The 15,219-nt window shown below is 36.4% G+C and overlaps 1 protein-coding gene across 1 annotated transcript in view; it reads right to left on the bottom strand.

Annotated features, from left to right (window-relative positions):
* MEIKIN (meiotic kinetochore factor) overlaps positions 1–15,219 on the bottom strand; it is a 72,234-nt gene that overhangs the window by 40,821 nt on the left and 16,194 nt on the right. The window contains exons 7-9 of the mRNA XM_055142020.1: positions 14,633–14,672; positions 6,309–6,376; positions 1,112–1,182 (exon numbers count right to left, since the gene is read on the bottom strand). Of these exons, the coding sequence (XP_054997995.1) occupies positions 1,112–1,182; positions 6,309–6,376; positions 14,633–14,672 (179 nt within the window). The remainder of the gene's footprint in view (positions 1–1,111; positions 1,183–6,308; positions 6,377–14,632; positions 14,673–15,219) is intronic.

The following is a 15,219-nucleotide window of genomic DNA, read 5'->3' as shown; positions in this document are numbered from 1 at the left end:
TGCATATGGATAGTCAAAAAAACACTTTCAACATTTTCATTTTCATGTGCCCTCAGATCTCCTGCTTTCCTATCACATTAAACCACGCCTATGTCCACCGAAAATGCTTAAGACAAAACCCTAGAAGTCTTTCTTAAAATTTAAAAGTCTTACTTATTCATTCTTTACATTAAAACCATGAGCTCCACAGGCAAAAATGACCTTTAATTTTTGTATGTATTTTTCTATCTCATGCAACATATAAATGTATATGTATGTATATATACATATATAAAATATGTCAAAACCACACAATCTTGCAACAAAGAATACAGGGTTTTTCCTCTTCCTGGGTCCTGCAGACTGAGGAAACCCCTGTTTCCTGACTCTCAAACCCTTAAGAACTGTATATTTTGAAAAAAAAAAAAAAAGAATATAGGGTTTTGATCCACAACAAACTCCCACAAGTTTTTCAATGATTGATTTACATCCAAACCTCATTTTTCAACTATGAAATAAATAAAAATAAAACAAACCTGACAGGATAATATAAATATATAATTAATAAAAAGTGCTTAGAATAATTTTTAGTATTATGTAGCCACTCAGAATAACAGCTCCTTAGGGGATAAAGAGTACAAGGGTTAAGGTGCTTCCGTTAACTCAGGATCAATCCCTAGTACCACATGTAGTTCCTAAAACAGCCCTAGGAGTTATCCCAGAGCACAGACTAAGGAGTAACCCTGAGCACTTCTCTGTGTGTCCCAAAATCAAAAGAATTACTCCCAAGTGACCTCCAGATTCCAGACTTACTTATTCACTTACAAATTCACAAGTATTCCTCAGCACAAAACACTATACTGGCTATATAGCAAATGTTTTAGTTTATGTTAAATGAATGCTTAATAGACAACGAATTATAAAAGAAGGAAGTTATAAAAGCTGTAAATATTTGAATTATCTTTCACTAAAGACATAGAGAGTACATTTTCAGGGAACAAGAGAGTTATCTAATTGCTACCTTATAAAAATTATTGACTTAAATAGCTGAAAAAATAATTCCTATAAAACTTGTTTAAAATGTTTACTATATATGAAATTTATAGTTTATTTATTCTGCTTCAATACTTGCTTTTTTCTTCACTTTTTCAGGGATTAAAGTGCATGGTTTCTCAGCAAGTAAAATTTCACAAGGTGCATTATCTATAAATAAAAATATCTTAGTCGATTTAACCTGTTATTAACTAGGTACAGAAGCAACTCAAATTTGAAAAAATAATTTAAAACAAAACAAAATCTGACTTTAATTACTGTACCTTTGTGGTAGTTTTAAAAAGAAAAACTTAAATGTGTGATGAATAATGTGACTTCTTAATAACATAAAATTATATTATTAAAATATCTTTAAAAGCTCCAGGTTTCACAGGAGTAAGTTATATAGAAAATAATTTAGTTTTAAGTAGTAAATAAAGTTATAATTAAAATTCTTTATTAATCTTCCATTTCCACTCACCAACATTTTCAGGCATTTCTATTGCAATATTTCTACTAGTATTTTAAACATACTCAGATCTCTCTCATCTTACCAAAAACTACATTTGTGGCTCATGTTAGCAGTACATATACTAAAAATAGACATACAAAAATAAGCACACCCCCGCAAGGATAACGTGCAAATTCAGGAAGTTTTCCATATTTAAAAAAAGAACATAAACTTAATTTCATCTGTATCTCATGGCCCTTTCTGTGACATCCCAACTCTGCTCCTGTCCATGGACAAGCTACTACAAAGAACTATCCACGTATACTAATGTACTATTTCTGTTTACTACCTACAACAATAGACAATATGCTGCCTGCAGTGAGCTGTTTCAGTTCTTTCCAAATAAGGAAAATAAACTTTCCTCCCCAGCATCACTGGATCTCAGATTAAAAGGAATGAACGAGTATCTTCCCTCTTCCCTCTCTAACCCTTTTGTGGATTTTCTTTATTCTCGATTTTTTCCTTCAATCTTCAACAAGTTTTTACTAAATCTTCAACAATCTTCAACAAAATCTTCAACAAAAATCTTCAATAAATTTTTACTAAGTTTTTACTAAAACTTCAACCAGCTTTTACTTTGTAGAAAATTTAACCTATCATATGTACTTAATATTGCATTTTGACTTTTATTTGTATCACCAGTCCTTTTTTTTTTCTGGTTTTCCCAAGAGGTGTTCAGTAGACACAGGGGACTAGGCCAGTGGTCCAATGTGAGGGCAAAGGATATGGTCCTGCTCAGGCCCAGCAAAGACTGGGATTATCCTGGACCACTCTGGCAGTGCTCAGGGGTCTTCAAGCTGCATCTGGTGATGTTTGGGGATCATGTGGTGCCAAGGATTGAATTTGGGTCAGATATATTCAAGGCAAGTGCCTTAACCCCTATACTTCCTCTCTATTCTCTTAATGCCAGTATTTAAAGACTAAAACAGACAACAGTTTTCCCCTTTAGTTTCTATAGTTTTGCAATTCACTTCCCTCCTTAGTCCACCACCCACACTGTAAACCTAAAATAGAAACCTAATTATCATCTGCTTAAAGCTATTCTGCTTAAAGACTTTTCACTGCCCTCAGATTGAAACTCAAGCTATTAACTTGGCATCCAAAATCCTAAAGATTTATAATCCTTGTATTGCTTTCATTTTCTGTTTTTGCATATAAGTTTCAGGAAAAAAATTTTAATATGTATTACCCATGTGATAGTAAAAATCTGTATAGAAGTTGGGGCATGTATTTTAAATTATTGGCACTTATCTAAGTTCAAATTTATTTTAGGTTTTTTTGTTTTGGGGTCCACACCTGGCAGTGCAGAAAAGTGGTTATTCCTTGCTGTTTGCTCAGGAATGACCCTGGAGACAGTGGTCAGGAGACCAGAGATTATATTAGAGCCAGGGCAGGGGTGTACACACGCAATACAAGTATATCCCCTCCTGTGCTATTTCTCTGACCCCCTGAATTCAAATTTAACTTAATAGTCTGTTTTTTCCTGCTAAATCTGTTTATCCTTGACATTAGTCTGTCCTCTTACCTTCCCATCCCAAGGTAGAGACACAGTAGATGTGAAAGGTCCATAGGAGATAAAATGGGCATCAATATTTATAATAGATTAGATATGGAAATCAACAAAGAAGGTGCTGAGAATGATTTCTAAGTATCTGGTTTGCTAAGCTACATTTGCTATGACAGAAAACAGTTAAGGACTAATTTAGGACTTCGTTATGGCATTTTTCATCTCTCAATCTTTGTTATATTTACTTCTTTGTAACTTTCATTATAGCTACTTACAAATGTTGGAGTGTTCCATTTATAATGTTTCTTGTTTGGGGGCCACACTCAATGGTGTTCAGGGCATACCCCTGACTCCACACTCAGAGATCACTCCTGGTGGGCTCAGGGGACCATATGGGATGGAGGGATCCTTGCCATATGGAAGGCAAACTCCCTACCCACTGTACTATCTCTCTGGTTCCTACATTATTTTTGCATGTGCCTTTTCCATTTATTTTAGTGCCTAGGTGTTGTTTATTAGTCCTACGGCTTCAAAACACATAGCCCTAATCTTGACTCTGAACTCGCCTCTATTACACATTGCCTTTCTGACATCCTCACTTGAAGATGAATGAACTCTTGATTTGGGGGAGAGGCTACATCTCATAAGCAGTACTAAAGGAAGCCCAGGGACTATTCCCAGATATACTTGGCCAACTGGGCCAGAGAACTCAATGCACAGGCCTGGTGATGCAGTATTATTCAGGTTCAGCAGTTTGGGGGGTTACCAGGGCCACCTCTAGCAGTGCTTGAGAGAATATTTGATGTCAAGGATAGAACTTGGGGCCTCCACAAGTCAGGAATGCAGAGTATCTCAATTTTAAAATATTTTTTCTGATTGATTTAAATATTTTATTGAATATTTAAACTTAAAATTTATTGGCATAATACTGCCAATAAAATTATGCCAAATAAAATATTTATTGAATTATCCCATTATGTAGAAATGGAAATAATTTGCAAATGAATAGTCATTCATATAATCATCACCCATATCAAGATATTAAATATTTCAACACCCCAGAAACTTCATATACATTCTATCCCTACTAGCACTTACTTTTCCAAAAATCACCACTATTTTGACTTCAACAACCCTGAAGATTCTTTCCTGTTCTTGTACTTCATATGTATTTAATTCACAGTACATACATATATGTGACTATAGTCTTTCAGGCAAAGTTATATACATAAGCTGACAAACTATGTGTAAACCAATTCTCTTCATTGTTATCCCAACTTGTTCTATGCTGTAATACATTACAATTCATGAATTATGAATTGAATAATTCATCTGGTTATTTAAGCCAGCAAGTTAAAATGAATCTTTGAATTCTATTTTTCTCTTATCCAATATCCAATCTAATCAGAAAATTGGTCCTTAAATGATATTCAAAAATAAGATCACTGCCACCATTTTAGCCTCAAACACCATTATTTGACAATTGAAATATAAAAGTTCTCATCGCTTCCACTCTTGCCTCCTTAGTCTATTTTGAAATATGCATATGATCTTGTCTTCTATTCTTCTCAGCACTTTTAGAATAAAATCTATGCCTTAAGAGGGAACACAAGACTCATGACATTTTAATAGCTCACTGAATGCAGTTTCATTCATTCATTGTTTTATTCACTCTGTTCCAGTAACATTAACCTTTTTCCTCATCTTCAAACATACGAAGCATATTCCCTCCCCTTTTCATTTATTCCCTTTACAATTAAAAATTGTAATTTTTAATTAAAAATTAATTTTTAATTAAAATTCCCCAGAATTTTTACACAGACTATCCTCTCCTTCTTATAACTTTTATTTCTAATGTAGTTATTCATTTATAATTCTATCCCTTTCATTTTTTTCTATCTTTGTTTGGAGACCATATCAAGATGTACTCAGGGCTTGCTCCTGGCACTGCACTCAAAGATCACTCTTGGTGGGCACAGAGGAATATATGTGGTAGCAAGGATCAAACCCAGGTAAGCTGCATGCAATATAAGTGCCATCTCTGCTGTACTTTCATTCTGGCCCATTATCCATTTCTTACTCAACTACAACATAAGTTCTATTACGGCAAGGACTTTTTCATATTCCCCAGCATCTACAATTTGTGTGACCTTACAGGTAGCAGCTTCAGAAGGCTGCATATAAGGGATTTAAATGCATCAGAATCAAAGCCAGAAATTCTTCATTTATCCTCGAAATAGATGCCATAAAACTTGCTTCAAATTTTGTTTAAATAAGATATGAGCTGTGTTTTTATTTTATTTTGGTATTGGGGCCACAATTATAGGTACTCCTGAGCTCAAGGATCATGCCTGGCAGAGCTCAGAGGAGCATATGGGATGCCAGCGATCAAACCCAGGTCAGCTTCATGCAAGGCAAGCACTCTCTACCTGCTGTACTATTGCTCCAGCCCTGAGCTGGTTTTTAAAGGACACGAATATCCTGCTTGATATATTCTAAAGCTAAACTAAATAATAAAGTGACTATAATGCGAAGCACTTTTGTTGATGCTTTTATTTCACACTCATTCACATGTATCTTCAATATTCTGTCTACTTACTATATTCCTGTCCTCCAACTGAAACCTATGAGGGCAGAGAAAAATATCACTCTCCAGTGGTATATATAGTAATGCCTTGTATACAGTCCACACTCTGTAACTCTTTATTACATAATTTATGACAGGTGCTGTGGGGATTATGAAGACCCACTTCGTAGTTTTGTTTCTTTTGGTATTTGGGCCATATTCATCATGAATCATGTAGTCAAGGGTGACTCCTGGCAGGACCCAAGGAACCATTTGGTGTCAGGGACTGAACCTGGGTTTCCTGCATGCAAAGCATGTGTTCAACCCATTGAGCTATATCTTCAGCCCCAACTCATTCTTGTTTTATTTTTTATTTTTCAGTGCTGGAGATAGATCCCAGGTCTCATGCATACAATGCATGAGTTTTATCACTAAACCACATCCTCAGCCCCAAGACCCACTTTCTAACATCACAAGGAGGCAGCAGGGAAGAGGGGGTATACCGGGGATATTGGTGGTGGAGAATGTGCACTGGTGGAGGGATGGGTGTTTGATCATTGTGTGATTGTAACCCAAACATGAAAGCTTGTAAAATTTAATTTTTTTTAAAGTTAAAAAGTACCCAGTTTCCTCAATTACCAATTTTCCATATATTATATTGCAGTAAGAACAAATACAAAATTATGAAAATGATTAATGTTGTTATTTATTACCTGATTCTGGATTTGAAGTACTCTTTGGTTTTGGAGAAATATTTTGGTCTGCCAATGTCACTGTCACTCTAAAATAAGAACAAATTAATAGTATTCTCTTAACTTTAAGAAGCTTTTAAGAATTATAAAATGTACTTAAAATACGATCAGTTATATGCAATCAATTACCCTGAAAAAACAAAATTGGTTAGGAAAAAAATCTTATCTTGATAAGTAGTTTAGTAATAAGAGGTAATATATTTATGCAGTTTTCAGTGTGATGCAACATATGTAGAGGACAAATAAAAAATGTTTAGGATCAAACAGAACTGGACTTTTAAAAAAATAGATACAATGCCTTTTTATTTCTAAGTTCAATTTTTTTTTAGATTTCATTATTGAATCACTGTGAGACAGATCTTTACAAAGTTGTTCATGATTAGGTTTCAGTCATGCAGTGTTCTAACATCCATTCCTCCACCAGTGTGCATTTCTCAGCACCAGTGTCCTCAGTTTCCCTCCCATCACCTCCCAGGCATTTTCTCCGTCTCTGTGTCTGTCTCTGTCTCTCTTTCCTTTTGGACATTGTAGTTTCCAATCCTGAAAATTTAGCTGGTATATCCCTTTACCTACAGAACTGGACTTAAAGTCCCTTTTTGCTACTGACACTTTTGCTACTGAAGACGCACTGGAAAATTTACTAAGCCTGCCTTGAATCCTGATTACCTCATTTATGTGAAAAGAACAAGAAACAGCAATCTTGTTTTCCAGACTCATACTATAAAAACACAAGTAACTGGGAGACATATTTTTCTTTCCTGTATTTCTGTTTTTTTATGAAGGGTGGTCTTCATCATTGTTACATGTTTTATGAGTACTTTTTCACACTTTTTTTTTTTTTTGCTTTTTGGGTCACACCTGGCAATGCACAGGGGTTAATCCTGGCTCTGCACTCAGGAATTACCCCTGGCGGTGCTCAGGGGACCATATGGGATGCTGGGAATCGAACCTGGGACGGCTGCGTGCAAGGCAAACGCCCTACCTGCTATGCTATCGCTCCAGCCCACTTTTTCACACTTTCTTTAAAGGCTGTTATAGCATGCCCAACACCATAGTGCCAAAATTCCACAAATTATTAGATTCCCTCTACATCGACCTTTTGTGCCCACCCCCACTCTCTACCTTTATCAACCTCAGTTCTGAAGTATGAATCCAAGTGTTACTTTTCTATTCCCTTGCTTTATTTCTTTATATTCAACATGAATGAAATCAATTGGCATTTCTTTAATTTTTTAGCATAATAACCTTTAATTTCATACCTGTTACTTCATATTTCTGAATTTTATCCATTTTATAACTAAATAGCATATTCACTGTATCACTGTCATCCCATTGCTCATCAAGTTACTCGAGCGGACACCAGTAACGTCTCCGTTTGTCCCAGCCCTGAGATTTTAGCAACCTCTCCTTACTCATTTTCCCCAAGGATCAGAGGCTCTTCTCAGTGTCAGGGGAATGAGACCTGTTATTGTTACTGTATTTGGCATATGGAATACACCACAGAATGTATATACACATATCTTCTTTATCTACTCTTTCAATTTTAGGGTAATTGGGTGTTTCATATCTTGACTACTGGCTTATTTTTGGTTTGAAGGCCATATCCAGCAGTGTTCAGAGCTTATTCTTGGATTTGTGCCCAGGGATCACTTGCAGTTAGGCTTGGGGGACAATGTGTCGGTGCAGGGATTGAACCACACTAACTCTGTGGCAAAACAAGTGGTTTAAGGAACACAATGAGAAAACTGATCCATACAATTATGTTGGTGGGGAGAAGGGTTAGAAGTGAGGGCATTAAAGTCTTTTGGGAGGGGTGATGGGTGTGGTGTTCAAATTATGTGCATGAGAAGCCATTAGTATTGTAAACCACAGAAACTCAATAAAATATCAATATATAAATTTTTTAAAACATAAAACCTAATCCCTGTACTATCTCTCTTTGCTAACATAGCTTAACTATTGCAAATAATGCTGCAATGAACAGGCAATGCATATCTTAATTTTAATTAACATGTCTATATTATTCAGATAAATATCTAAAGTTAAAATTGTTAGATTATAGATTAAATCCACTTTCCACTTTTAGCATTTTGAGAAATTTTTATACTGATTTCCAAGTTTATGTTTCTACTAGAAAGTTTCCTTTTTACTCCATACCCCATCACCATCTGTTGTTTCTGGGTTTTATGATGAAGTTTATTCTCATATATGTGAGAATTATTAGTTTTAAATTTAAATTATTAGTTTTAAATTTCATCTTCCTGATAAGTCATCTGAGCATTTTCCATGTATTTGTTCACATTCTAGGCAAGATACAATGTTTTTAATTAATCTTTTCTCCTTTACACATGTGTAGAGAAGATTAGATGTTATAAGAGGGCTACAGAAAAGTACAGCCACTGATCACAAAATGGGATTCTGAATCCCTAGTTAGAACAATGAAACTGAAAAATAAATGTGCAATTTTCTAAATTCCTATTACCAGAGTTGAGCATTGAGCTCGCTGCGAGAAAAAAAATTTTAATTTAGTCACTATGAAATTACAAAGTTATTAATGATTAGGTTTCAGGTGTACAATGTCTCAATTCTGATCCCTTCACCAGTGTCCACTGCCTTCCACCAAAGCCTGCCTTCCACGAGAGCCTATCCTCCAGCATACACACACTCGCACACATGCACATTTAAAAAACAACCAATTAAAAATTTTATTCTTTCATATTTTCCCTTTTACTTCATTCCAATGAAATAGAGCTTTACTCCCTGAAATTTCAGGTATATTCCATTCCATTGTTTTTGTGTTTCTCTCTTATAATAAAGAATTTTAGGTAATAAAGAGCCCAGAATATATTACCATGAAACCAAACTCTTATTATCTAATAAAGTTCTTTTCCCAGTTTAGGCTTGATTTAAACTCATAATTTGCAGTGAGGAGAGTAATCCTGGCTGGTTCTGCCATCCTTACCCCCCACCCCCACTTTTTGGTAACTACTCTGAGATACTCTGGCATTGGAGTAGGAGCAAAGAGTTGTAGAAAGAAACAAGAAAAGTCCCTCTTGATCCTACTGGTACTATTATAATATGTCATTGGTGCCCTTTGGATCTTTGGATGTGACTGATAACCAAATGCTGACTCTTTCAAACCTAAGGTATTTCGAAGGGTTCAGTTACAGAATTTTCCTATCTGTCAGACTTTCTCACTTGCTGCTATTTATGATCTTCTTGGCTTCAGAGAATGTCCAGCCTTTCTCAGTTGAGTTTACTTTCTCCTTTGCAGGAAGTCATACTGGCAATGATCCTTTTTGACATAATTCATAACTAAGTTCATTTCTGTCTGAACTGTCTGACATATGGGCACTAAGCACAGATCTTTCTGTGCCAAACTTTTGAAGTACTTTTAGCTTCCTTTTTTTTATTCTTCCATTCTAAAGATTCTTAATAAATCCTCTTGCCTTTGGACTTTCCAACTGAATCAAAAATAAAATTTCTAGGAGACAAATGCTAAACCATTCAAATGCTTGTCTTGGAGTTTCTTTCCTGTTTTGAAAAGATGGAAACTTCTTTGTCTTTCTGTCTCCTTGCATCTAACACTGTTAACACTTTTGTTGTTGTTGTTGTTATTGGGGTCACAGTTGGTGATGCTCAGGGCTTACTGTTGGCTCTGCACTCAGAAATTACTCCTCACAGGGGCTGGAGCGATAGCACAGTGGGTAGGGCGTTTGCCTTGCACGCGGCCGACCCCGGTTCTAATCCCAGCATCCCATATGGTCCCCTGAGCACCGCCAGGGGTAATTCCTGAGTGAAGAGCCAGGAGTAACCCCTGTGCATCGCCGGGTGTGACCCAAAAACCAAAAAAAAAAAAAAAGAAATTACTCCTCACAGTACACGGGGACTATAATATGGTATGCTAGAGATGGAACTCAGGTCATCCTCATGCAAAGTAAATACCCTACGTGCTGTACTATCACTCAGGCCCCCATTAATGCTTTTCAAAGATAAAAACATTCTTTACCATTTTATCTTTTCAGTGCATCATTCGCCTTTCCTTAAGGGATTTATGCTGGAAGAATTATGTTTTGATATCACCTAAAATTTTCTACAAATGAGCTGATGGGATTTGCTCATTTTTATTATTTTCATCTACTGAGGTCTAAAGTCTAAGACTATGTCAACATCATATTTACCATCCTGCTACATTCCTCAAAGCCCAGATGTAGATCTTTGGTCAGTGAGCAAAACCAAAATTTTACTATTAACCGTAGACAATATAAATCACTGAGGATACGAACAAAGATAAATTGGAAAGAAAACAGGGAGAGAATCTTATAAACTAAGCACTAGACAGAGAAACTGATTTCTCTCCCAATACTACAAATATGAGAGTTCTAAGTGAAATTTGGCACATAACCCAGTAACTTTTGGCTTTCTCTTTGTCTCTTCTAATATCATCTTTTTACCTGTTACCCCCAGAGACTGCTAAGAACTACATAGGAAGGCTTCCCTCACAAATTTGGGTATTTATCCCAAATAAAGCTATAAGTTACCAGACAATGACTGATAGAGGCCATAGGTATAGGACCATCTAGAAATATATAGCACAATTCCTGTATGCAAATAATGAATAAGACAAAAAAGAAATTATAGACTATCCCTTTCAAAATAGTGTCCCAAAACATAAGGCAACTAAAAATCATCTCAACAAAGGAACTGAAAAACTTATACAGTGAGAACTTTGAGTCACTGCTGAAGTAAAACAGAAGAAGACACCAGGAAATCAGAAGACATTCTCTGTTTATTGCATTGGAAGAACAATGTTATCAAAATAACCATACTACCCAAAGTATTATACAGATCCGGTACCCATTGAAATCACAATGATGTTTTTCAAAGACTCGGAACAAACTCTACTAAAATTTGTATGAAATCATAAAATTCCCAGAATAATCAAAGAAATTCTAAGGGGAAAAAAAGAAAGTTGGAGCTGGAGAAATTGTACAGCCAATAGAGTGTGTGCCTTGTGTGGTCAACCAGGGTTTGATGCTTGCATATGTTTCCCTGAGCACTGCCAGGAGTGACCCCTGAGTGCAGAGCTAGATGTAAATATGAGCACTGCCAAATGTGGCCCAAAAGTAAGCAAACAAAAATCTTGCGATTAGACCAGAATCCATAAAATACATTGAAGAAAACACTGGAAGACTTTTCTAGAAAATTACCATTGAGATGTGTCTTCACAAAAAAATAAATGGACTACATCAAGTTAAAAGGCTTCTGCACAGCAAAAGAAACTAAAGATATAATAAAAGATATCTGACTAAATGGGAGAAAATATTTTCAAACAATACATCAGATTAAGGTCTAATATTCAAGCTATATGAAGCATGCACAAAGCTCAGCAACAAAAAAAATCTGACAACTCCATCCAAAACTGAGGAGAGGAGATAAACAGGCATTTTCCTATTTAAAGTGCTCATCAGGGGCCAGAAAGATAATGCAGCAGGTAGTGTGTTTGCCTTGCAAAGTGCTGACCCGGGTTCAATCCCTGACATCCCATATGGTCCCCTGAGCATTGCTAGGAGTAATTACCAAGTCACAGCCAGGAGCATCACTGGGTATAGCCCAAAAAAACAAAACAAAAAGAAAAAGTGCTCATCATCACTCATAATTAGGTAAATGTTAATCAAAACAACATTAGGATATCGTTTCATGCCAGTGAGAATGGTACATATCAAAAAGTCTAGAGACAGTATTGGTGGGGTTATGATGAGAAAGGAACGTTCATTCATTACTAGTGGGAATATTGTCTGGGTCAGCCTCTATGGAAACCAATATGTAAATCTCTTTCTCAAAAAAAAAAGGGGGGGAATATAATCCACAGCCCATTGGGTGTGATCCCTGAGCACAGAGTCAGGAATAAGTCCTGAACACAGACAGATGTGGCCTCCCAATTTTTTTTAAAATAAAAGATAAAGCTATATTTTTTTGCATATCCAAGTGGTAAGATTTATTTTTGTAAGACAGGGTATCATTTAAGGGACATTGGAAATAAGATCTGATATATATAGTAAAACATTAATATTTGCTCCATTTCTTTTTTACTTTGTTTTTGTTTTGGGACCACACCTAGGTGGTGATTAAGGCTTACCCTGGCTCTTTGCTCATGTGTCACTCCTAAAGGTGCTTGGAGAAACCATATATGGTACCACAGGCTGAACTAGGGTCATCTGCATGTAAGATAAGCACCTTAACCTCTATACATCTTTCTGTCCCTGTGCTATTTCATTATTTTTATATTTTTATCTTTCAAATTTTCTACTCCCCCTTTTCATAGATATCTTCCAAAAGTGCTTCGGGGTGGTTTTGAGGGCATAACCAGGGCAACTCCTAGGGATACTAAACTCATGGATCAGGCCTGAAGTTTCACTGCTCAGATTGGTCCATAGTGTTCAGGGGCTCTACACTGCTGACAATCTAACGCAAGACATTATGCTTGCAAGACATTCACTCCATTCCATCATTTTAAGCTACGCCCCCCCCCCCCCCCCAGATACCCTACCCATTTTTGCTGATGGTTTATTGCTGAAATGACCAAAGGTCATACACAAGCTTGGTTGCTGTAGTTGTACTTCTTAGTTGTGAAAACAACATATGTACTCACTGGGAGTGACAAGCCTAGCTTTAGTGCAAACATATGTTCAACTATTGTGCCCACACATAACTAGCTGTCCTACATGAGAGATCACACACCCTCTTGTAGCTCCAGGTGTTCCAACGGCAGAGAGAAAGGAGATACGCTCAACACAGATGGAAAGTGATCAAATTTCCAGTCTCATGCTTGCAAGGCAGGCACTTCTGCCACTGAGCCCTCGCTGGCACCTAGATTTTCTTCATTTTAATACACAGGAAATAGTCATGTATTATACTAATAAAAAAAGACTCTATGTCCATTAGGTTTTAATCAAAGTTGTAGGATTGTGTTGTTGTTTTTTTAATTGTATTTTATTTTTCAATGCTGAGTACTGAACTCAGAGCCCCACACAGATAAGGCAAGTTACTCTATCATGAAGCCACAACCCCAGTTAAAAGTTGTAAGCTTTTAATGTTTAGAATGTGCATTTTAATTTAAAAGAATTATAAACTGTATAGTAGGTAATAGGTATTCACAAATAGTATCATTTATAATAAAACCACCATGATTCTTTCCCTTTAAAAAATATATTGTATTGAAAAATGTATAAAGAATTTTTTCCAATTATTATTACTTTGTGTCCCCTGGTACACAGTTTAACAAACACTGTGCAACTAATTATTACAAATCTACTTTAAAGAAGAGCTATAAAGAATTTTTCAAAAGCGATAACATCATCATTTTCTCAGGTGTCCTTAATAATTTATCTTTAGAATTTTTGCTGCTGTTTACCAACAAACAACTGACCCAAGAATAACAGTAATAGATTTCATTTTCTTAACAACCTTGTCATCAGTTAAATATAAGCATTATATAAGATACCATCACAATAATGCAGATCTTGCTTGACTCTATATACTTTCCCAAGAGGACAACTAAGTATCAGTCCAGAACCTATCCCCTGCTCTCCAGTCTCTCTATCTTTCTTGCTAGATAGACCCCCTTCTCAGTTTTTTCCAAGGTTAAATCATCTGTAACCCCCAACCCACCTTCACTTTTCTCTGTGTTCCTTCACCCAGTGAACAAATCATCATACAATTGTTTCTGCCTTATTGTAACAAGGAACAGCAAAAGAGATAGAAGCTCAGTCAAAATATAGCTCAAATAAATCATTTAATCTAACTCTTATGAATAATTTTTTGTTCTATTTCCCTTTCCATCTACAGTTACTATTAAAATTATATTTACTTGAGGGTCAGAGCAATAGTACAATGAGTAGAGTGCTTGCCTTGCACATGATCAACCCAGGTTCTGTTCTTGGCATCATCCCACACGGTCCCCTAAGCGAGCCAGGAGTAAGCCCAGAGCATAGCTTGGTGTGACCCAAAAACTAAAATAAAAAAATTTATTTTCTTGATAACATGCCTGCATGCAAAGTAGTGCTTGGTCCACTGAGTTATCTCTCCTGCCTCCAAAGATTTGTTTTTAACTAATTTAGTCTACTATGAACACATCAATTAAAATTTTGAAACACTTAAATCCTCAAACACTGAATAATAAACATCTAAATTTGTTAGCTAACAATCATACCTATATGTAACTATTAGAACACAGGGTGTAGAAAAGCAAAACATCACATTAACACAAAAATGTTAATTCTTACATTTTTTTATGGCATTTCTGGTAGTCTTCTGAAGTAGTACCTGGGCAGAAGGAGAAATCTATTAGAAATACATCATCCAAATTGAGACTAAAGGCTAAAAGCACTCTAGGGAAAAAAATAAATGTTTCCTATAAAATAGGAAAACAGAGAGTTTCTTGCCCGCACACCTGACTGTCTTGCCCAGGGCCCCTCGGAGGGAATGGGCTCCAGCTTCCCTCCCAACCCCAAGCAGAGCTCCTGGCGGCCGAAGACCACTGGAACCTAGCTACAGCCATGCTCGAGGCCTCTCTCCACACATTCGGACAGGCCTCACGCACGAAGGTACCGGCAGAGGAACCCAGGCGTGTGTAATCCCATCAACGGCCAACATCCAGAGACTTAAAAGCAAGCTCCCAGAAGAGAGCGATGCAGAGAGTCTTGTTGCCTACTTCTTGTAGCCTACTTCTCCCTCTGGGAGAAACTGGCAAGCTTCTGAGAGTTTCCTGCCCACCTGGGACAGCCTTGCAAGCTTCCCATGGTGTATTCATATGCTAAAGCCAGTAACAAGCTGGATCTCATTCCCCTGACCCTGAAAGAGCCTCCAGTGC

The sequence above is a fragment of the Sorex araneus genome, chromosome 6 (assembly GCF_027595985.1).
Source record: "Sorex araneus isolate mSorAra2 chromosome 6, mSorAra2.pri, whole genome shotgun sequence".
NCBI lineage: Eukaryota > Metazoa > Chordata > Mammalia > Eulipotyphla > Soricidae > Sorex > Sorex araneus.
The sequence above is the reverse complement of the archived record's forward strand: the minus strand, read 5'-3'. Positions and strand labels throughout refer to the sequence as shown.